The sequence below is a fragment of the Oncorhynchus keta genome, chromosome 14 (assembly GCF_023373465.1).
Source record: "Oncorhynchus keta strain PuntledgeMale-10-30-2019 chromosome 14, Oket_V2, whole genome shotgun sequence".
Classification (NCBI taxonomy): Eukaryota; Metazoa; Chordata; class Actinopteri; order Salmoniformes; family Salmonidae; genus Oncorhynchus; species Oncorhynchus keta.
This window is the reverse complement of record NC_068434.1, coordinates 58,628,598-58,653,711: the sequence shown is the minus strand read 5'-3', so window position 1 is coordinate 58,653,711 and position 25,114 is coordinate 58,628,598. Positions and strand designations below refer to the sequence as shown.

Sequence of the window (25,114 nt, the reverse complement as noted above, 5' to 3'; positions counted from 1 at the left end):
GAGATTTTCCCCCTCAGCGAGAATAGATTTGTTTTTTTTACTGTTCATGTGGCTAAATGAAATGTCTTCTTACTCTAGCAATTTCAGATTCAGAGAGATGTTTAATTCAGAGAGGTATCCTTTGCTTAACCATGCGGAATTAACAGCAATATTGTGGTGGTGCACATTCTCCTGGCTGAACAGCATAATGGGGATAGTGCGTTGAGAGAAGGGGAATGAGATCAGCCTATTTTTTAAAACTTTGTTGGTGTGTAAAAAAAAAAAAGGTTATTCTGGGGAGTAGGATTTTTACCTCTGACGTCATTCAGATGCCAGAAATGGATGGATCTGAGGACAACAGGAAAGTGGTAGTGAGGAAGAGAAGGAAGGAAGAGAAAGGAACGTAGAGCTAAAGAGCACAAATATACAGAGAAGGGAAGCATCAATGAAACATACATATTCTGTCCTATACAGCTAGCAGCCAGCCTCTACCCTCCCACTCCTTTCTCTCCCTTTGTCTTTTCTCATCCCTCCTCTCACTGAATATATGCAAGTAGACAAGGCGGGCTTCCTCTCTCTCATGCTGTTCTCGTCTGCAGACAGGAACATTATCCCTCTGTCTCTGGATGAGGGAACTGCATACTGAAAGTGCTTGCAACCAACTGCTGGGACCCGAATGAAGTGCAGCCTGTCTCCTGAAAAATCGTCCTATTTTTGTGGGACATTTGCTGCAGACTAACCAATCAGCATCTCCGCATCTTTATTTGTAATGCTGCCTGAAGAGTAACTTGGACATATTTAGCTTCCTTTCTTCTTCTTTATTTTTTCCTGTGTTGCCCTTGTTGACCAGCATGATTTTCACCACAGCTGCTGTCCTTGGTGCCACGCTGGGCACTGCGTCAGGCATCCTCACTCTCTGTGGGCTCTCACTGATCTGCAGGTCCTGTAAGAAAGGCAAGCTGGAAAGTGCTGAAGATGCAGACCCAGAGAAGGCTAAACCCAGTGTTCTGCACTCCTCAGAGCAGGTGAGCTGCCCTACTACAGTACTTGCACATTAACTCAGATATTGGAGAACTTACTTTCCTGGGAGGGTAATTACCAACACCGCAGGTGACTTGGTGAATCTGTGTGACTAGGTTTATGTGATGTGGGACTGGAGTGAATGCCATGGTTATTGAGTGATACCATTGACTAAATGTCATATCACGTGTAGAGCTATCTCATAGGTGATCTATAATTGTAGTGCAGAAAGCTTTGTCCTGTATGTTTGATTTGAATAACTACAGTTACTCTGAGTGGCATGACATCCTGGTAAATAATATAGCTAATTACAGTTGGTTAATACACTAATATAACAACTAGTCTTTAGAGTTTTGAACAGGGAAGTTAGTGGGCGAAGACGATTTGCCATATCTGCTTATGACAATCTTTGATATCACCCTTAACTGATATATAGATTGTAACACAGGAAATGCAGCAGTTAAAAAACATCAGATAGGGGTTACATTACAATAATGGTAAGATAGAGCCCTCCATTTGGCTCCTCTGATGATCATTTTTTGTAGTCTTTTTACTGTTATGGGCACTGGAGTACAGTTAGTAGAGCACTGTATTCATGTTGCAATGGGCTGCAGGAGTCTTAATCTGTGACTCGACTTGAGGCATTGTATCAAAGTTCTGCTCACAAACCGTGTCCTTTCTGTGGGAAAGGTTGACTGTCTGTTGCAGTCCCCTTTAGAGTGAACCCACCCGTCCTCTCTCTGAGCCAAAGAAAAGGTGTCGCACGTATGTCCACATTTGACCTTGACTGATTAGTCATGGAGTGAGATTCCACAGCTTTGAAGCAGACTCAACACCTCAGCAACCACTTTGAAGAACTACAGTGTGTTTAATTGAAATTCCTATTTCCTTATGGGCTGTGTAGTGTTCCTGCATATGTGTCTCATTTGAAGATGGCTAAATAATGGTGTCAGAAGCAGATACCCATCCCATGAGTTTGTGACGAGATGATGAGCGGGAAAAAACTGCTAGAACTAGCCTAATAATGAATGCATAGGTTCCCTGCACATCTGTGTCAGTGTAATTTGGGGAGGAGGGAGGAGCAGGGTACCCGTGCAGCTCACGCTACAACCTGGACTCAGGGGTAGACCTTATATAGTAAATGTAAATCCGGGACACTCCAATTAGTATGATATGTTAAGTTTTGTTTGGTATTTATTAATTTGTGGATGTCCATCATCCATTTTGTATGATATGTTACGAATTACAATTCTTATGAAATATTATGATTTGCAATTCGTACAATATTTTACCAATTTGTAATGATATGTTGCGAATTCTAATTTGTTGTGGTTAACGTTAGCAAGGTGGCTAATGCTAATGTTAGCTAGGTGGCTAACAATAGCTAGGTTAGGGGTTAGGGTTAGGAGTTAAGTTAAAGGATTGTTAAGAGTTAAGATTAGGGTTAGGAGTTAGGTTAAAGGGTTAAGGTTAAGCTAACATGCTAAGTAGTTGCTAATTAGCTAAAATGTTAAAGTTGTCCGTGCCGTTTGCGTTAACCCTTTAACCTAACTCCTAACCTTCTGTCTTATGTAACCATACCAAATGTAATATATCATACCAGATTTACATTTGCTATGTTAAGTCTAGTCTATGAGACCAGGCTGCACACAGTCTTCCTTTCCTCAGCTTACACAAGCCCTCACACATGATGCATGCTCCAGGGGTACATCATGTTCCAGTCAGCTTGCTTTTTGCAGTACTTTAAATGTGTTGCTAAGGAGGTGAAAGAACACTTGCTGGTTGGAGAGATAACAACCTTACTCTTTAGTCCTCCTCTGAAATGTTTATATCCCATTATGGAATGTAACTTAACAATGTGCAATTTATTCCACAAGCATTAATCAAGTTCTATACTTTAATATAATGGCTACCAGTTACCAGTTTTAGAGTTTGATTTGGGAGAGTAATGGTGCAAGCCCAGGAGAATGGATGGAAATTCTTATCAGTATAACCATAACTCACCCATCTGAATGGCCCACACTTAGCTGACTGCCAGAGAGGTGCATTCACTGTAAATTGGTGTTCCGTGTTTTCCTGTGAATTGCCAGACTGCAGTGATAATGGACTGTTATGGCCGTATTGAACCCCTCTGGGATTGGTTGCATACAGCAGGCTTGCTGTCTTTGAACTGCACGACCAACACTAAATTTTCATGAAAGCAGTCTACAAACTATTTGTGATTTCTCACCACACATTGTATCATAGTACAGTTTTATGAGCCTGTCTTTAACCAACTCTTTCTCCTCCTCTAGTTCAGTGTGGAAAAATCCACAGAGCCCATCCAACCAAGGACATTGTTGAAATTTCCCAAAATATACAAGCCCAAACCGTCTGTGACCTCATCTGAGGTCATCAGCTACCCTGATCATGCTTCAGAGAAGGGGGGCGAACCCTCTCCCGAGGGACCCTCAACTGAGCCTGATGCTGGTAACCAAGCAACGGACAGCTCTGACACGTTCACGATCCTCAGACAAGGTAAACCCCAACCAATGACAAACACCCTGAATTGAACAAAAAAAATACCTTTATAATTTCCTGTTCTTTTCATAGCTACAATGCCTTCACCATGTTATACAATGTGTAATACTCTTCAGTTATTTAGATTCAACATTTTTAAGGTGAAATTGTACATTTAAATGGATTTTTGGATTGCATCCACTTTTTCGCTGTAAATCGGAAAAACAATTATTGGCAGAAACACATTTTGTTGGTAATTACTGTAATTAATCACTTCCTACTATTAGAGTTACCACTCACTCAGTCTAGATAATTGTTTGTGTTACTTAACGCACCTCTCCTCCTGCCAGAGCATTGTGATCAAAGGCTTTGCCCCGCTCTCCCTCCTTCCCTCCCTAGTCCCTACACTCATCCACTCAGTGTTATTGATGTGTCCAGTCAATGGAACCTAATGCATGATGGATAGGACTGGTCCCACAGGGCTAAAAGCCTCATACTGCTATTCTTGGTGCTTTCTTTTTTTTTCTTTAACCTTTCTTTAACCAGGAAGGGCTCATTGAGATTTCAAATCTATTTTTCAAGAGTGTCCTGGCCAAGATAGGCAGCACCAAGTCATTACAAAAATGACAGACAAACAACATGAAAAACTACAAGTATTCTAGTGAAAAACATAGAATTCACAAGAGTATAACAAAATCAAAAACAGCAAATAAAAAACATTGAAAAGGTCAGGGAATCAGCCTGAAGATCATTAATCAGTGATTTAAAAATACCAATCGGGACAAGTTCTTCCAGTTTAAAGGTATTTTGTAAGGCGTTCCAAGACGATGGCGCAGAGTACATAAAAGCCCTTTTTCCAAATTCAGTTCGGACATTTGAAACAGCTTTCAGGATAAAGTCCAGCGAACGGAGAGAGTACCCACCACATTTCTAAACAATAAAAATGCCCAAATAAGAAGGTAGTAAACCCAAAATGGCTTTGTAAATAAAAGTATACCAGTGCCTGAGCCTATGAGTGACTAGAGAAGGCCAGCCAACCCTGGTATACAAAGTGCAGTGGTGCGTAAGGGTTTTGCAGTTTAAAATAAATCTCAAAGTGCCATGGTAAAGGGTGTCAATTGATCTCAAACACTGAGCAGAAGCATTCATATATACAATATCCCCATAGTCTAGTAAAGGCATAAATGTAGCTGATACTAGCTGATACCTTCTGGCTTCAAAAGAAAAACAGGCCTTATTCCTAAAATAAAATCCCAATTTAAGCTTCAATTTCTTTGTAAGATGTTGAATATGCAATTTAAGAGGCCGTCATCAATTAAAATTCCAAGATATTTATATGAGGTTACAACCTCAATCTCCTTGCCCTGACAGGTAGTAAGTAATAGGTGAAAGGTTCAGAGGTCTATTTCTTGCTTTAGAAAACACCATTAGTTTAGTTTTTTCAGTATTGAGGATAAGCTTCAATTGACACAAGGTATGTTAAACAGTATAAAAAGCAGTTTGCAAGTTCTGGAAAGCTTTTGTAAGAGACAAGTCACAACAGTAAATAACAGTATCATCAGCATAAAAATGAAGTAGCTAATTTTGGACATTTTTGTCTAAATAATTTATATAAATAGTGAATAAGAGAGGACGAAGTACAGAACCTTGGGGCACACCATTAAAGACAGAAAATTTAACAGACATAAGCCCATCAAATTGAGTGCACTGAGTTCTATCAGACAGAGAGTTAGCAAACCATGCAACTGCATGCTCTGAAAGACCTACACTCGACAATCTCTGCCTTAGTATCGCATGATCAACTGTATCAAAAGCCTTAGAGAGATCAATAAAAAGTGAGACACAGTGCTGTTTTTTGTCAAGTGCTTCAGTGATATAATTTAAAACCTTCATGGATGCTGTAATTGTGCTATGCTTCTTCCTGAAGCCCGATTGGTACATTGATAAAATAGAATTAGTAAATAAAAACTCTTTTAGCTGTTCACTCACAAGGGTTTCAAGTATTTTCACCAGGGGTGACAGCTTTGAGATTGGCCTATAACTATTTAAAAGAGTTGGATCTCCCACTTTTAAAAGTGATAGGACAAATGCTGATTTCCAGATTTTCGGAATTTCATTATATTCCAGGGTTAGATTGAACAGATATGTAAGTGGTTCAGCTATGAAATCAGCTGCCAGATTTAAAAAGTAGAGATCCAAAAGGACATGCAGGCTTTCTCTGATCTAAGGATTTCAGGGCTTTATGTACCTGAATGCAGTTGCCTTACAGTAACAGACAGTTTGGCAATATTTGGCTATACATGGATACTTGGATTTATTATTTGAAAAAAAAGGAACTATTAACACACACGATTGACTATTAATTATTTCTCAAATAATTGTTTCTAAAAAAATAAAAAATAAAATGTAAGATACACTGATTTTCATAGTTTAGTTGATGCACACATTTACCATTCGATGTCCCTAGGAAGACAAACAGCCAGTCATTTCCATGTAAAAGGACCCATGGGCACCAACATTTTAGGTTCATATGAGCATATCGCATTGGGTGTCAAATGAAAGCTAAGAGTCTATATTTTTGAGAAAGTAAGGCGTATATACATTTGTCAAACATTTTCCTTCCTAACAATTTGGAATAAGCAAAGGCTTTGATTTCTTCTGTCTTAGATGTTTTCTAACAGAAATAGTCTAGAAATGTATCAGAAATACATCAAAACACAATAATGTTGAAGTATAGACCCCTACCAACTAATAACAACAGTTATATTTAGTTTTGGAGAATTCTTTCTTCCTTCTGTAAGTTTAAGAAAAACTTCCTTCAGCCTTGAAATTACATTACCAAAAACCCCATATCTTTAAGATATTTTCTAGTTTCTTTCCCTCATGAGGGAGGATAATGAAAGTTCACAGAAGGAACAAGTAAAGGTAGACCTATCAATTAGTTATAGTGTTTTTACTGATACCAATTTTGTTTAGGAATTATTAAGTGATTAAAACTCGAAATTCCGTTACCAAATCGGTAATGGAATTTCTGAAAAATTGGAAACAGAATTTCTGCAATTGAATTGGCTACAATGGGAAATCATAGTAGTCACAAACCACAGTTGGGTTCACAAGTTTGGACAGCACAGTACATTACAGTAGAGTACAGTACAGCAAGGACAAATAGAGTATAGTTCAGTACAGTACTGGGCTAGAGTTCAGTAGAGTACACAGTAGAGCACACTGGAGTTGAGTACACTAATGTACTGTACTGAACTCTACTGTACTGTACTGTACTCTACTGTACTGTACTGAACTCTACTCTACTGTGTTGTGCTGTGCTGTACTGAACTCTACTGTGCTGTACTTCGATGTCAAAACTTGTGAAACATAGTAGTTTACGATTGGTTCAGATTTGGTCTGGTCTGGACCAACCAAATTTGGTCTTGTTTGGGGGCATAGCTCATTAAAATAATAGCCAGTGTATAGAATGATACCCAAATATGCAAAGGAGTATATTGCATATTTCTACCATTGTATACCTATTTAGGATACGTCACCATGAAGAGAATGACATTCATATCCATAATTATGCATTCCTGTGTAGTACAGATCAAAGACCCATGAATAAATTCCGTTACCGGGTGTAAATCCACTTCACTTGCTGTAGTTCAATGACCAAAATATATTTTTTCAAAGTCAATGTTTCATGTCATAGCTTTCATTATTTCTGCAGACACCATTAAATCTGAATTCAGAGCACATATTTAAGAGTTATTGGAAAACATGGACACATAAAAAAAATTGATATTTTACAGAAATTCTGTTTCCAAACTTTGCATCTGCATATTTCTTCCAGTAAATGTGTTTTTTGTAAAATCTTCAGTGTTAATTGTTAAAAGTAGTCCTCGTGGAGGGAGTTGTATGGTTTGTAAAACTTTGAAATCAATGGTTTTTGCTTGGAGTCTCAATGAAAACCTGTAACCATAGAATTTCCCAGCCCTAACGCAGCCTCTTTTCCCAGACTCAAACGACGAAACCCCCTGTGCCAGGGATCTTACCAATGGGATGACAACAAGCAGCTCCATCTTCCACCCAAAGCTGCATTTCTCTCTCACCTATTATACTGACCAGAACGAGCTACATATCACCGTGATAGAAGGTAAGGAAGGCAACGATCTCAACAGTATCATCTGCCAGTATGTTCACTTCATGTAAATTATCAAATGTATTTATATAGCCCTTCGTACATCAGCTGATATCTCAAAGTGCTGTACAGAATCCCAGCCTAAAACACCAGACAGCAAGCAATGCAGGTGTAGAAGCACAGTGGCTAGGAAAAACTCCCTAGAAAGGCCAAAACCTAGGAAGAAACCTAGAGAGGAACCAGGCTATGTGGGGTGGCCAGTCCTCTTCTGGCTGTGCCGGGTGGAGATTATAACAGAACATGGCCAAGATGTTCAAATGTTCATAAATGACCAGCATGGTCAAATAATAATAAGGCATAACAGTTGAAACTGGAGCAGCAGCACAGCCAGGTGGACAGGGGACAGCAAGGAGTAATCATGTCAGGTAGTCTCAGGTCCTCCGAGAGAGAGAGAGAGAGAAAGAAAGAGAGAAAGAGAGAATGAAAGAGAGCACACTTAAATTCACACAGGACACCGAATAGGACAGGAGAAGTACTCCAGATATAACAAACTGACCCTAGCCCCCTGACACAAACTACTGCAGCATAAATACTGGAGGCTGAGACAGGGGGGGTCAGGAGACACTGTGGCCCCATCCAAGGACACCCCCGGACAGGGCCAAACTATGAAGGGTGAGGTATCACTAAACAAGATGTTGACCCTAGTTCACCTATTAAACATAAACTCAGCAAAAAAAGAAACATCCTCTCACTGTCAACTGCATTTATTTTCATCAAACTTAACATATGTTCATACAAATATTTACACAACAAGATTCAACAACTGAGACAAACTGAACAAGTGAAAACCAGCTGCATTAAGTACTGCAGTGCATCTCCTCCTCGTGGACTGCACCAGATTGGTCAGTTCTTGCTGTGAGATGTTACCCCACTCTTCCACCAAGGCACCTGCAAGTTCCCAGATTTCTGTGGAGAATGGCCTAGCCCTCACCCTCCGATCCAACAGGTCGCAGACGTGCTCAATGGGATTGAGATCCGGGCTCTTCGCTGGCCATGGCAGGACACTGACATTCCTGTCTTGCAGGAAATCACGCACAGAATGAGCAGTATGGCTGGTGGCATTGTCATGCTGGAGGATAATGTCAGGATGAGCCTGCAGGAAGGGGGTACCACATGAGGGAGGAGGATGTCTTCCCTGTAACGCACAGCGTTGAGATTGCCTGCAATGACAACAAGCTCAGTCCAATGATGCTGTGACACAGCGCCCCAGACCATGACAGACCCTCCACCTCCAAATAGATCCCACTCCAGAGTACAGGCCTCGGTGTAACACTCATTCCTTCAATGATAAACACAAATCAGGGTGTGACAGGAAATTGTAAATGGAGACCTCACAACCCAATCCCCTCAGTGCATCGTGTCTTGTGGAGCAATATTCCCGAAGCCAATAAAGTGGCAAAGTGATGACGCACAAACACTACCACACTAGCTTAATCTATTTCAATATTCTGCCTTACTTCTTTTATGTCCTCCATCTACAAAATAATGTATTTGATTTGTGGTGAGACAAAGCAATCCTCCGGTCTCCCCTCTTCATAAGACTGTGGGTAATTTCCCTGTATGTGGACGCTTATCGACTGTAGATGCTGATGCGTCGCCCAATGAAAAGGTCAGCAATGCATCTACTTTGCCTTGCGGGTGGGTGGGTGTTAGTTGGTGGTGGGGGTAGGGTTGCAAGATGTCACTCTGTTCACACCAGCATCATACGCTTGTTGAGATATGCTAACGAAGGGCACAGTTTCAAATCAAATCACATTTTATAAGTCATATGCGCCAAATACAACAGGTGTACAGTCATGGCCAAAAGTTTTGAGAATGACACAAATATTCATTTTCACTAAGTCTGCTGCCTCAGTGTCTTTAGATATTTTTGTTTGTCCACCCGTCTCTTGAGGATTGACCATACATTATCAATGAGATTAAGGCCTGGGGAGTTTCCTGTCCATGGACTCAAAATATCAATGTTTTGTTCCCCGAACCACTTAGGTATCACTTTTGATAGGTGCTCCATCATGCTGGAAAAGGCATTGTTCGTCACCAAACTGTTCCTGGATGGTTGGGAGAAGTTGCTCTCAGAGGATGTGTTGGTACCATTCTTTATTCATGTCTGTGTTCTTAGGCAATATTGTGAGTGAGCCCACTCCCTTGGCTGAGAAGCAACCCCACACATGAATGGTCTCAGGATGCTTTACTGTTGGCATGACACAGGACTGATGGTAGCGCTCACCTTGTCTTCTCCGGACAAGATGTTTTACGGATGCCTCAAACAATCGGAAAGGGGATTCATCAGAGAAATTGACGTTACCCCAGTCTTCAGCAGTCCAACCCCTGTACCTTTTGCAGAATATCAGTCTGTCCCTGATGTTTTTCCTGGAAAGAAGTGGCTTCTTTGCTGCCCTTCTTGACACCAGGCCATCCTCCAAACGTCTTTGCCTCACTGTGCGTGCAGATGCACTCACACCTGCCTGCTGCCATTCCTGAGCAAGCTCTATACTGGTGGTGCCCCGATCCCACAGCTGAATCAACTTTAGGAGACGGTCCTGGCGCTTGCTGGACTTTCTTGTGCGCACTAAAGCCTTCTTCACAACAATTGAACCGTTCTCCTTGAAGTTCTTGATGATCCGATAAATGGTTGATTTAGGTGCAATCATACTGGGAGCAATATCCTTGCCTGTGAAGCCCTTTTTGTGCAAATCAATGATGACGGCACGTGTTTCCTTGCAGGTAACCATGGATGACAGAGGAAGAACAATGATTCCAAGCACCACCCTCCTTTTGAAGATTCCAGTCTGTTATTCAAACTCAATCAGCATGACAGAGTGATCTCCAGCCTTGTCCTCGTCAACACTCACACCTGTGTTAACGAGAGAATCACTGACATGATGTCAGCTGGTCCTTTTGTGGCAGGGCTGAAATGCAGTGGAAATGTTTTTTGGGGATTCTTTTAATTTGCATGGCAAAGGGGGACTTTGCAATTCATTGTAATTAATCTGATCACTCTTCATAACATTCTGTAGTATATGCAAATTGCCATCATACAAACTGAGGCAGCAGACTTTATAAAAAAATATATTTGTGTCACTCTCAACTTTTGGCCACGGCTGTATACCTTACAGTGAAATGCTTACTTATGAGCCTCTAACCAATAATGCAGTTTTAAAAAAATACAGGTAAGAATTAGAAATAAAAGTAACAAGTAATTAAAGAGCAGCAGTAAAATAACAATAGCGAGACTATATACAGGGGGGTAACGGTACAGAGTCAATGTGTGGGGGCACTGGTTAGTTGAGGTAATATGTACATGTAGGTAGAGTTATTAAAGTGACTATGCCTAGATGATAACAACAGAGAGTAGCAGCAGTGTAAAAGAGGGGGGGCAATGCAAATAGTCTGGGTATCCATTTGATTAGAAGTTCAGGAGTCTTATGGCTTGGGGGTAGAAGCCGTTTAGAAGCTTCTGGGACCTAGACTTGGCACTCCTGTACCGTGTGGTAGCAGAGAGAACAGTCTCTGACTAGAGTGGCGAGAGTCTTTGACAATTTTTAGGGCCTTCCTCTGACAACGCCTGGTATAGAGGTCCTGGGTGGCAGGAAGCTTGGCCCCAGTGATGTACTGAGCCGTTCACGCTACCCTCTAATGACTGGAGGTTGGATGCCGAGCAGTTGCCATACAAGGCAGGGATGCAACCAGTCAGGATGCTATCGATGGTGCAGCTGTAGAACCTTTTGAGGATCTGAGGACCCATGCCAAATCTTTTCAGTCTCCTGAGGGGGGAATGGGTTTTGTCGTGCCCTCTTCTTTGCAGGCCAGCTGTCTGTGAGTCCTGCCTGGCATACACATCCTCTCCTTATTAATACATATCCTATACAGTTCTAGCATCAGTGTATTCTACATAAGATTTGGCAGACTTTGTCATATATGCTTATTTCAGAAATAGGGAATTGGGAACAGCTAATGAGAATCTCTTCCACTAGCTTCGAGTTGAAGCCTGCATCCACTACAAGACCATGATATTTGCCTACAGAGCAGTAAGAGGAACTGCCCCTCTCTACCTTCAAGCTATGCTCAAACCCTACACCCCAACCCAAATACTTTGTTGTGCCACGTCTGGTCTCTTAGCCCTCCCACCCCTAAAGCGCTTCTCTGTCCTGGCACCCCAATGGTGGAAGAAGCTAGGACCCTGGACCCTGCCCATCTTCCGAAAACATTTGAAACCCTACCTCTTCAAAGAGTATCTTAAATAATCCCCCCTTTCAAGAATGCCTTTTATGAAAAAACACACACTACTCCTCCCCTTACTAGCACTGACTTTGCTAATAGCTACTTTACTGAGGAAAAATGTACTTACTATGACATGTGGTTGTCCCACCTAGCTACTGTATTTTAAGATGAATGCACTAACTGTAAGTCTCTCTGGATAAGATAATCTGCTAAATTACTAAAATGTAAAATTGTAATTAAAACTACATCAATAGACTGCTATTCTCAGGGTTTGCTCCCCTCTCTCTGTTGCCTCCCCTCTCCGTCTTTCTCTGTAGCGGAGCATTTGTGTGTTGGGTCGGGCTGTGAGGGCTATGTGGCCGGAGTCCTGACCTTTGCAGCAGGACAGAGGGAGGCCCAGACCTCGTCACGACGCCTGACCAACCACACCCGCTGGGAGGAAGGATTGGTGTTCTCCCTGCCAGGAGGGTATGAGGTGGAGGGCGAAGTGGCTCTCTCCCTGCACAGTTGTGACAGCTTCTCCCAGAACACAAACCTTGGCGTTATGAGGTTCAAGCTGGTTGATGTGGGCATGATGTCCAACGCAGACTGCTGGGTCGACCTTCAACCACCAAAACAGGTAGACTACCCTGTTCCTACCATTGATACATAGTAGATGGCATTGGCTGCAAAGTTAAAGAGTGACTGCCCCTTAAAAAACAACACATCCTTGTGGCATTGATATCAAATCACAAAACTCCCTAGAAAAGGCCAGAACTTAAGAAACCTAGAGAGGAACCAGGCTATGAGGGGTGGCCGGTCCTCTTTTCTGGCTGTGCCAGGCAGAGATTATAAAAGAACATGGCCAAGATGTTCAAATGTTCATATGTTACACACGCCTCTGTGAAGAGGGGATGCAACACCCTGCTACAACTCAACTCCCCGTGAAGTGAGAGGTATGGACTGTAGGTGCGAGTAAGGATAACAAAAAGGCAGAATTTACCACTTACTAGGAACTTATTCCTTCACACGGTAATATGGGGAAAAGGGGCTGGACGGAACCAAAGAAAGTAAATATCAGAGCCCCCTCTCCTATTTTACCTGCCTAACCACTACTTACCTAATTTAGCATCACCTGGTGCCCTATCCAAAATACAGGGTGTGGTCCGCCCAGGTCTTACGTAGTGTGCCTAGATGGTGAATATACTACGGGTATATGTATGCCCCGCGGGCCTCTTGCCTAAACACTTCCTAGGTGCCTTCGCCTTCCACCCCTGGGAACAAATGAAACAGAATATTAAACAATTTCACAAACTGAGAAACAGGACATAAAATATGCTCTATCTGACTGAGCAACGAACTAACACAGTACATACCAACTGCTCCCAGCTCCAACCAACACAGTAAATAACCCTGAGCCATCAGCCTCCTCTCTCAGCAATCATCTCTCTATATCACAATCAATCTTTCTGCAATGACCTCCCAGCTATCATCTCTTTTCTGAACAGAACACTGGCTTTTATATAGCTTCAGAAGAAGATTAATCGGATACAGCTGTAACTTGACGAGGGGGCGGGGTCAGCTCCAATTAGCCGTGGAGTCGACCAATCAGCTGCTTGGGGAATTTCAGGAAGCCATCTCCTGAAACACACACTCAAATACACAAACTTCAACACAGAAACTGTGGAACGTAACACGTAGATGACCAGCAGGGTCAAATAATAATAATCACAGTGGTTGTCGAGGGTGCAACAGGTCAGCAACTCATGAGTAAATGTCAGTTGGCTTTTCATAGCCGATCATTCAGAGTATCTCTACCGCTCCTGCTGTCTCTAGACAGTTTGAAACAGCAGGCCTGGGACAGGTATCACGTCCAGTGAACAGGTCAGGGTTCCATAGCCGCTGGCACAACAGTTGAAACTGGAGCAGCAGCACGGCCAGATGGACTGGGGACAGCAAAGAGTCATCAGGCCAGGTAGTCCTGGCCTAGAAACATTTATTTTCGTATCAAAATTGACTACAAAGTGTACATAAGGCCATATGTCCACTCCGCCCACTTCGCCTACCTTCATTGAATGGGGCTCCCCAACCAACACGTTCAAAGGATCACGGCCGTTTGAGACTGAAAAGACTTAAACGGATTGACCATGCAACGCATGCTTCCAGCAAGATGCACAGCCAACAACTATGGTTTGCATGTCCTGCCGAAGGACCCTATCATGCGGAATAGGTGGTTGGAGTTTGTTGGTCCCCAGTGATGGTGAGTATACTGCTAGCTAGACCATGGACTGCTTGTTATGTATATTGATAATCATTATCACGATCATCGCTAGCATAGCGGATGTTATTTGACGACATCATACTATGGCAAAGTTGTTTCCTACTAATTATTTGGCTAGCGATGTAATCATATTTCCATGCCACTCTAAGTTAGTGTCGAGGGCACAATATACATATTGTTATTCGAGAGATGTCCTTTTAGCAACCAAACATGCAGTATAGAGACCAGCAAGGGGGCCCTCGCTGTGAGCATTCCAATTGCAAGTATCCGGCCAGCAACCTTCACCTGTCTGCGGCAACAGCCTTCACAGGCTCATCATTTGTAAAAAAAGAAATACAGAAGGTAACCCACTTCATTACATTTGATAACCCAATTGTGAAACATAATTGATGTAAACTGACATTACTTGTTGCTTATTTTCTACTTTTTAGATGAATATAATGTCCGGAGCATTACCTAGCTTGGTAGAACAAGATTGATCTGAAGTGAAATAGAAAGATGAACGCAGCGATCAGGTTGGTTTCACCAGGCTAATCATAATCAGTGCTGTGTGTTTGTGTGTGTGTGTGTGTGCGTGTGCGTGTGTGTGTGACCGACCAGTATCTTTGATGAGGGGCCAGGAGCTGATCTACACCCAAACGCTGCATCCTGGCCTCTGGCCTCCCTACCACTGAGGAAGCAGTTTATGCCCATCAGCCCAGTCAAAGGGGCTCTGGCAAAAACCTCACTTCCAGCCTCACCTCTTACCTGCTCACCTAGGATAGGGTCTTTAAGTTGATGCACTATTGGGAGAACAGCATTAGGTAGGTTTAGTCTGACCTGTTAAAACTTAAATGTAAATGTAACCTGTTAAAACGTCAACAAAGTACCTGTTTGTGCATCAGATATTACCTATCCTAACTGCCATTGGTAATAGAACAGTGACTATGTGCATATGTGTTCACAGAAACATGTATGGGGCCAGTACATGGAGACTTGCAAGATGATGTGATGAAGTCCAGACTGACAGATGGGCTTGATACTGATGTCTCTGAAAGGAGAGAGAGCTTACACTCTGCATAAACATTTTTACTAGAAACAACTTTTACTTGTATTGTCTTTTTTAATTATTGAATTGAATGGTATCAGTGAACGTGGGGAGGGAGAAACCATGTGTATTCTGCATCTGATCAGGGAACTCCTTTTGTATATGGGATACCACACAGGAAGGTACTGTATGACCACTCTGACATGTTTGCCAAGGTATCCTCCCCTTTAACACCAGACAAACATGCTGATAGTCACAGCGTCTGTATCGGCTGGGAATGACAATGAAAGGTGTTCATTGTTATGTTAGCAGAACACTGCTTCTATGGTATTATGTAACATTTTTTTTTCTACATCTTTCTGCTACTACATTTAAAAGTTATCAAAAACACTTAGTTTAAAATGCAATAGCAATTGCATTCTTCTCGTATTACTCTGTAGGCTACTGGCCTATTCAAAGTTTCCTCCGGCATCTCATCATACATATGTAGTTGTTGAACTCACCCTCTAGGAGGTTTGTTGCGATTGAGTGGGTGGGGTGGGGGTGGGGGGTGGGGAGTGGAGAGTGGTGGGGGGAGGCACAGCTGCGGGCAAGCTTCTGACAGATGGGTGTCTTGGTGGTGGCAAGGACACACCTAAGATACACCCACGTCAAACCACACCCACACCCCCAAGCCACCTCAAATTTGTTTTCTGTCATAGCCACCAGCATTTCTTAAGGATTGTCATGTATACGCCGGGAGTCAGGAAGCAGGTGCAGACGGTGAGTTTAATAATGATGAAGATAAGTAAAACACGAGAAGCGTACAGAACATGAATCAAAACAAACCAATACTGCCTGATGACTGAGGCTACTGAGGGCTAAATAAAGCGAAGGTAATCAAGGTAATGATGAAGTCCAGGTGTACGTAATGATGGGAAGCAAGTGTACATAATGATGGTTGTAGGGCCGGTGGTTAGTAGACTGGCGACGTCGAGCGCTAGAGAGGGGGAGCAACAACCATAACAGTGGTGAAACCATCAGAAAGGGGGGAGATCATTAACAAAGTCTATGGACAGATGGGACCAAGGCCGCTGAGGCATGGGAAGGGGAAGTAGTTGCCCTGCTGGAGCGTGCCGGCGAGATTTGGTTTGTGCACATACAGAGCAGGAGTTGACATAGGGGTCAACGTCCTGCGCCAAGGTGGGCCACCAGTACTTATCAGAGAGGGATTGGATGGTGCAGGTGATACCTGGATGCCCAGCGGCGAGGGATGTGTGTGCCCAGGTCAACAGCTGATCTCTTACCCCCTTGGGGACGTATATGTGCTCTGGAGGACAGGTATCCGGAGCGGATTCCCTTTACAGAGCCTGGTGGATGTCCATGTCTACATCCCAAAACAAGGGGCCAACAATACAGGAGGACAGATTGATGGGCTTAAGGGCACTCACAGAACTCTCAACCAACGTGGAACCACAGGGTACGGGAAAGCAGGTCCTCCTGCATCCTGTTCCCCAGGCGGTGATATTCATCTTCAACCAGGAGATGGTGGGGTTATGTCGTTGGAGCCACGGGAGGCCGAGGATGACTTTGTGTACAGGAGAGGTGATGATGAGGAAGGCTTTCCTGGTGCATGGCCCACGGTGAGGGTGAGTGGTGCTGTGATGTGCGTGATAGTGCCAGATCCCAATGGTTGATAATCCAGGGCTTGGACTGGAAAAGGAGAGGAGAGCGGGTACAAGGCGAGGGCTTGGTTGATTAAATTGCCCGCGGCACCGGAGTCCACTAGTGCTGTAGAGACAACACATGAGGGACAGCCAGCCAGTGAAATGGAAACCAGAAAGGGTTTGGCAGGAAACGGTGATGATTGGATACTCAAAGCCTACCCTGGGAGATGGAAAATCACAGGGCTGCCCCTCTGCCATAGTGGACCCCGGGTTAGGACGCACCGGACACCACTGAAGCTGGTTCCCCTCCTGGCCACAATAGGGACAGAGCCCCAGCTGTCTCCGGCGACACCGCTCTGCCGTGGAGAAGTGTGTGGCCTCTACCTCCATGGGTTCAGGCTCTGTCTCACAACAGCCAAAGGAGGAGGGCGAGGAGAGGGGTAGGTGCCGGCGCTCCCAAACAAGGTTATCCAGACGGATGGCCATCGCGATTAGTGCGTCCAAGGATAGGTTGTCATCCCGACACGCCTACTCCGTTTGGACCTCTTTTCGCGCAGTCCTCACCGGCTCATTCTATCTGCTGGAGGCTGCCACAATCTGAAATCTGGGGGCGTACCTCGCAGCGGTCTGGGCACCCTATTGGAGCTGGAGAGGTCACTCCCCACCTTCTCTGCCCTCTGGAGGATGGTCAAAGACCATCTTGAACAGACCCATGAACCTCTCATAGGATCCCACCTCTCTCCCAGATGGCCGTAAGCAAGCCAAAAAACGAGGCGAAATCACCGGGTGATTTGTTCCCTCCAATATTATTATATTTTTTGTCAATTGAATTGTGTTGGACTGTGTTCCTCTTCAAGACCATCACATATATAATTTTTAGTCATGAGGAGTACTATAACTGTTTATTTTCTTTTGAAGACTGGGTGGAATCATGAGTGATTCTGAATTGGGGTGAGATGCGTCACTGTGTGTTTAGTGTGTTTCCACTAACTATCTCGAACCTGTGCTAATTGTCTCTCCTCTGCTTCTCTGAGCTGTCAGAAGGTGTTCATTATAAAAAGTAGGCGTTGCCATGGCATCCTTCGAGAGACCCTACCCCTCTGTGATCTGACAGTGACTTGAGCCATCCCAGCTCGCAAACAAGACAACTGTTCTGTAGATCTGGTGAAACTGAATACAAGGCACTGTGATCAAAATAGATTTTTTTATTCAAGGCCAAACTAATTTAGCTCAATGGCTAGGTTTGATCTGCTTGTCTGTATGGCTACCCTGTAACAAGCACTTTTAAGCCTCCTCAAGATACAGTTGTAACCATCCACCTTTATGGTAACCTAAAGATGATTTAGTAAAAAGGACAGCTACTCAAGCTGCTATAGAAAAATGCAATCCATTTCACGCCTCAGTCTCAGTGACACAGGGAGGATTTGTATATAGAGTTGAAAGAGAGATTGTTGTTGGTCGTTTTGTTTGAAATCTCTGAAAGGATTGAGTACATACAGAGAGAAAATGCATACTGCAAGTCCTTTTCAGTTTATTAGCTTCTGATCCATTTGAAATGCTGGGAAGCCTTAAAAAAAGGTTTTTTTAAGAAACCCAATTTGATGTGGTTTCTCTTTTCTGTCAAAACAGCTCATTCTGTCCACCAACAAGCTGTTATTCAATTAAAACATCAGCTACAGGGACACCTGTGTGAAAATAAGGATTTCATTAAAAAAACAGCCAACTCTCCAGTCTTTCCTGGCTGCTGCATCGTGAGCCTCCGAGCCAGGCAGCAGATCAGAATCTACGTCATCACAAACCCTGGGGATTTTTTTTTCTTCTTCAGGGATGCGGCAAGAGAGCCTGAAGTCCTGCCAGGAATCACAAATAGGGATGATGGAGAGCTGGAGAGGGAGTGGGAGATGACGGAGAGAGATACGAGGATGACATGAGATAAATAAGTCATGCCAAAGATGAAAAGGACGAGCAGATAGAGACAGAGGACAGGAGGAGGCTGAGGGATGTAGGGAGTTGGAAGGCGAGAGTTTGTATGATGTGGGTTGTGACGCAAGTGATCCACGCCACTGCGGAAAAATAGCTATAAATTATTTTCTAATTGAGCACAGTGAGAAGTTTCTCAGCTCTTTATTTAATGGTCCTAGCTGCATAGAGAGAGCGCAGGAGCAGATGGGGCTGACAGAAGCCAGGGATGACACACGCAGCAGTAGACTGCGCGATAGCTCCTCAGGAAATCACACACTATGATACTCCATTGAAGAAAGATGGGAGATATTTCATTTATTAGATGTCCACTGAAAGAGAGACAAACATTTTCATTAAACATTTGATTTGGTTGTGAACTCAGCAAAAAAAAAAAAAGAAACGTCCTCTCACTGTCAACGGCGTTCATTTTCTGCAAAATGCACATGTCAATATTTGTATGAACATAACGAGATTCAACCACTGAGGCATAAACTGAACAAGTTCCACAGACATGTGACTCACAGAAATGTAATAATGTGTCCCTGAACAAGGGGGGGGGGGGGTCAAAAGTAACAGTCAGTATCTGGTGTGGCCATCAGCTGCATTAAGTACTGCAGTGCATCTCCTCCTCATGGACTGCACCAGATTTGCTAGTTCTTGCTGTGAGATGTTACCCCACTCTTCCACCAAGGCACCCGCAAGTTCCCAGACATTTCTGTGGGGAATGGCCCGAGACCTCACCCTCCGACAAAACAGGTCCCAGACGTGCTCAATGGGATTGAGATCCGGGCTCTTCACTGGCCATGGCAGAACACTGACATTCCTGTCTTGCAGGAAATCACGCACAGAATGAGCAGTATGGCTGGTGGTATTGTCATGCTGGAGGGTCATGTCAGGATGAGCCTGTAGGAAGGGTACCACATAAGGGAGGAGGATGTCTTCCCTGTAACGCACAGCGTTGAGATTGCCTGCAATGACAACAAGCTCAGTCCGATGATGCTGGGACACACCGCCCTAGATCATGACAGACCCTCCACCTCCAAATTGATCCCACTCCAGAGTACAGGCCTTGGTGTAACGCTCATTCCTTTGACGATAAACACGAATCCGACCATCACCCCTGGTGAGACAAAACCGCAACTCATCAGTGAAGAGCACTTTTTGCCAGTCCTGTCTGGTCCAGCGACAGTGGGTTTGTGCCCATAGGCGACGTTGTTGTCAGTGATGTTTGGTGAGGACCTGCCTTACAACAGGCCTACAAGCCCTCAGTCCAGCCTCTCTCAGCCTATTGTGGACAGTATGAGAGTGATGGAGAGATTGTGCATTCCTGGTGTAACTCTTGCAGTTGTTGTTGCCATCCTGTACCTGTCCCGCAGGTGTGCTGTTCGGATGTACCGATCCTGTGCAGGTGTTGTTACATGTGGTCTGCCACTACGAGGACAATCAGCTGTCCATCCTGTCTCCCTGTAGCGCTGTCTTAGGCATCACAGTACAGACATGGCAATTTATTGCCCTGGCCACAGCTACAGTCCTCATGCCTCCTTGCAGCACGCCTAAGGCACATTCACACAGATGAGAAGGATCCCTGGGCATCTTTCTTTTGGTGTTTTTCAGAGGCAGTAGAAATGCCTCTTTTGTGTCCTAAGTTTTCATAACTTTGACCTTAATTGCCTACCGTCTGTAAGCTGTTAGTGTCTTAACGACAGGTGCATGTTCATGAATTGTTTATGGTTCATTGAACAAGCATGGGAAACAGTGTTTAAACCCTTTATCAAGGAAGATCTGTGAAGTTGTTTGGATTTTCACTAATTGTCTTTGAAAGACAGGGTCCTGAAAAAGCGACATTTCTTTTTTTGTTGAGTTTAGTTGTATGGAGTTATTGACTCAGAGAAGAACACTATTCAAAGAACAAGACTACCCCATTCCCTTTGCATCGATTACTTACCACTCCTTTGATATATTGCTCACAGCGAATCCAAGAGTAAGTCAGGCTGCTACTTTAAAGTGTTTACTTGCCATGGATCGCAGATTATAAAGGGACGCTCAAGGTGTAAAACTGTACTGTGCTCTTTGGTGCTGTTAAAATGATGTAGTGAACATGTCATTTTCAAGCACCCCCTAAAAAAGCCAATTATGCCTTGTCTACGCTGCATATTCACTAATGCATAACCCTTGACTTTTTGCCCATTAGTGGGCTCCCTATTTTTTGTGTGGCCTGTTTTGGACATAATACAAACCACTTCCTCTTATGTGCACTACTGGAAGACCAAAGATCCTAGATATCAATCACTTTCACTAATCAACCCTCCACATAGTTGGCAATGCATGAGAACAGTTGGACAAAAGGTGGAGTGTTGACTGTAAAGCCTCTCCGACACACACATTACGTTCAAATGATATTACTTTTACAACAGACTCTTTCCTGGTTATAAGAGTCTCTGATATTCCACTTCGTAAAGTGACATATTGGTGCATATTGCAGTATGCCGCTAACCCACGCACGAAGACCATTTACGAAAGTGGCACGATTTCAGATCCATGTGAGATTCACCGGTAGCATCAGAAGTGTAATAGCAGTGATTATAATGATTTGTGCCTAATGAATCTTCCTGAGGCACAGAGGTGACTCACACAGCCATTCATCCAGTCCATTTACTAGTGAATCAGACCTTTGTGTCCATTAATGATGGCGTCAAGGTAACAGGCACGTGCACACACCTTTATTGTCATTCATAAATGGACATTGCTTATTGTGATATTTGTTCTAACCCATGTGTACCAAAGTCTGTTGAAGTTTTCTGCGCTGTTTTTTGACGTTATTTGCAGAGTAAAGGTTTTCGTGTGACTTGTTCTAATCACAGTGAACTGGTGTGATTGATTATAATCAGCAGGATGTCCAGTCTGCTGGAGAGCTCCTGCTGTCTATAAGTTACCTGCCTGCAGCCAACCGGCTGGGAGTAGTGGTGATGAAGGCTAGAGGACTACAGTCGGACAAGCTGAAGGACTCCATAGGTACACCTGTTTATTAATATGACCCATTGCAGCTCATATTGCATGATGCCTACAACTGCTCTTCAAATCATACAACCGTGAACAACCATTCAGCCACAGGTTGATGACAGAGTATATACTAAAATGGAAAAATATTGTTGTTGGTGGAATTCACTGCAGTGACGGATTTGTTCCTTGTTCCTAGACCTGTCTGTGAAACTGGCCCTGAAGCACCAGACTACCAAGCTGAAGAAGAAGCAGACGCGACGGGTCAAGCACAAGATGAACCCAGTGTGGAATGAGATGATGATGCTGGAGGTTCCCCGCGAGCTGCTATCTAAATCCAGTCTGGACTTGGAGGTGTTGAATCAGGCAGGTCCTGGTGAGCAGGAGTCACTGGGCCGCTGTCAGCTGGGTTTACATGCCTCTAATACTGGCCTCCAACACTGGCAGCAGATGCTAGACAACCCCCGTAAGCAGATCGCCATGTGGCACCCACTGTATGACTAAGATAACCACCTGTCCGCTTTGCCATTCCAAATACCCAAATAGTATACCACACATAAAAATGTAACCATACAAGGCTGGACTGAGTAATTCCGGATCCTGCCTTCCTGGATCGGGATTTAAGAGCCTAAATCTATGTATCCACTTATATGGAAATTGAAATATATATATATATATGGAAATTATATGGAAATTATCCCATTGCCTGCCATTATTTATCCCACAGCATCCTATAACATGTCAACAATAGCATACACCGAACTGACATATCACTGGATATCACAGAATTTCCCAAGATTTCCAACTATGAGCACATTTGATATATTCACCGAAACTCATCAATGCAATGTAATACGTGTAGTACCGATACTTAACCACCTCTATGATCTGTTTTTATAGCTGAACAGAATAAACATGATAAGTAATGTCTGTGTTTCTGTGGTATAGGGGATTATGTGTATGGTATGTAATGATATGATAAACACAAGTGAATTATTCTACAGTAGAGCTGTCATTGTATTTGTAAAGTGATGTATTCACACACTTGGAAAGCAATGGAGAAAATGCGCTGAGCAGAAAGTAAAAAAGCCTGCCAATATTGAATGGATCGGAGATTCAAAAGCCCTGTGATGGACTTACAGGCGACTGACTATACGTTTGAAAGTTGATCTCATTACACAGGGCCTAAAAACGGCAGCTAAAGTTATACAAATGATGTATAAAAAAAAAATCGGTTTAATCAGGTAATATACGGTATTTGTCATTTTTATGAATATGCGCAGCTGTATTTTATCTTTGGAGAATACGAGAGTTGTTACACATGTTATATTCAAAGTAATTTAATACAACTATCAACTTATCCCATTTCACACCTGTTTCCATTCAACCCACTTTGCTTCAGTTAATTATGTACAAAAGGTATTTTTCTCCAGTGTAGTTTTGCTTGTACGTAGCTTTTGTCAAGTGAAGTAACTGTAGACTGAACCAGTGAGAAACATACTGTGTCATTTGAAACTTTACATACGGACACACAAACGTGTGTGAAAATAAAAAAAGCTACCTGCACGATCTTCGAAATATGTCATGCCAAAATCTGTTTCGAGTCGAATTAAACTGAGGATGTGCAAATACCCAGGCATCCAGAGAGCACTATGTACAGTATCAGCCCATAACACCAGACATTGATGTAATATATATTGATACTTCCTATACTCAGAGCTCCTTATGCGTAACTGATATAACTTTGGACCTGACCTGCTATACAGTAGCTAGCTTTTCATAGTTGAATGAGCAATACTGTTATCATGCTGAGATGAAGTTACACATTAATATCACCCATCCAAGCCATTTCACAAAAAAAAAAACTCAGATTTACTGTAACAGACCAGAATATAATCAACCTATTAAATGATAACTATGGCTCGTTCACATGCACGTGTTGTATTTACAAGAACATTGGTAATACTGTATGCTGAGTTGTTTGTTGTTGTTGTAAATCATGTCACTCTTCAAGTGCAACAAGGGATTCATCTCTCTCAATACACCTACGGAAATCCTATTCACAGTACGTAGCCTACTCCTTGACTCACAATCACAGGCTTGTATTTTCTGCTGAAAAAAAAAAATGTGTTTGCAGTTTCCATTTTAAAACAAATGTATATTTTTTTTAATGAAATTATTTCAACAAATGTCTTATTTTGTGTGCTTATTGTACTTAGGCCTTAGGTCATCATTTGTAGATATTAGTCATTTTTTAAAGACATATCTTCATGAGACTCATTGATCATTTGCCAGATTGCTTTAGGATGCCATGACCATTATATTCCTGCCTATTTGTTAAGATATGAGCAATCTACTGTGTAAGTAGTGCAACCATTATGCATGCGATGGTGTGCAAAGCGCATACACTTTATAGCCCTAAACAACAGCACTTCCAACTAATGATGGAGCTACATTGTTATGTAAAATAACTGGTGCAGATGCAGTGATTGGATATAAAGCTACAATAAATCATCCAGCATTTCCAGGGAGTTGTCTTCTGTGAACTATCCATTACAATCTCCCTGCAGCTGCAGACATGGCCAGAATGAATAATGAATGCTTGTTTCCAATGTGCCGGTTATATAACATAACCAAATATTACAGTTCACAGTTCATCAGCCTCAATATCTATCATGGCCCCTAAACGAAAAGAGAGAAAAACGATGGGACATTTTTTAAATCCATTGCCTGGCAAGGACAACATGAACCTGGAATAATAATTGCAATAATGAAAACCAAGAAATAAACCCACTGATTCATTAATAAGTGAAACGTACTGACTAGATCAGCCTGTCCCATTGGTCTGATACGTCTCTTTTCAGTTTAAAATGGAAAAAGAGTGCCTGTTGCTGCCTAGTTCTGTTTCAGCCATTGTCTTAGAGTCAAATCTGATGTAGGACAATGTGATGAGGCTTAACAGTTGTGATATCATTGTGTAATGAATAAATAAAATGACCAAAATCAAGTATCGTCTTAGCTCGAACCAAGAGGTTTATTTTGACTAATAAGCCACAGTTTCAAATGTTCTAGCTCAATACAGACTGGGTTAGACTTAAAGCACCTATAAATAATCAGTTGGCATTAAAAAAGAATGGCACTCGCGGGAAGTGAGATACAGTATATTTTCCAAGTGAAATGTAGAAAAGTGAACTGTGGATGCCAAAGACACAACCCTTATTATATAAACATTTATGTGACTTTCTATAGTCTTCAACAATACATAAGACTTTAACAATACATAATACAAATAACAGGGCAGATAGCAAATACAA

At 42.8% G+C, this 25,114-nt stretch overlaps 1 protein-coding gene across 2 annotated transcripts; it reads left to right on the top strand.

The window, feature by feature from the left end:
* Positions 1-324: 324 nt before the first annotated feature.
* LOC118393695 (synaptotagmin-13) lies at positions 325-25,051 on the top strand. 2 transcript variants are annotated; one of them, XM_035786696.2, is made up of 6 exons: positions 325-1,004; positions 3,294-3,516; positions 7,505-7,642; positions 12,226-12,527; positions 21,695-21,815; positions 22,000-25,051. In XM_035786696.2, the coding sequence occupies exons 1-6, from the start codon at positions 831-833 to the stop codon at positions 22,302-22,304; spliced, it is 1,263 nt and encodes a 420-aa protein (XP_035642589.1). In that variant the 5' UTR covers positions 325-830; the 3' UTR covers positions 22,305-25,051. The 2 variants fall into 2 exon arrangements, with proteins under 2 accessions (XP_035642589.1, XP_035642588.1); XM_035786695.2 differs by having other exon boundaries at positions 21,692-21,815.
* The last annotated feature ends 63 nt before the right edge of the window (positions 25,052-25,114 follow it).

Coding starts and splice junctions, on each gene's coding strand:
- LOC118393695 (XM_035786695.2), top strand. CDS start 831: ATGATTTTCACCACAGCTGCTGTCCTTGGTGCCACGCTGGGCACTGCG. Junction 12,528..21,691: donor ACCTTCAACCACCAAAACAG/GTAGACTACCCT, acceptor GATTATAATCAG/CAGGATGTCCAGTCTGCTGG. Junction 21,816..21,999: donor CAAGCTGAAGGACTCCATAG/GTACACCTGTTT, acceptor CCTTGTTCCTAG/ACCTGTCTGTGAAACTGGCC.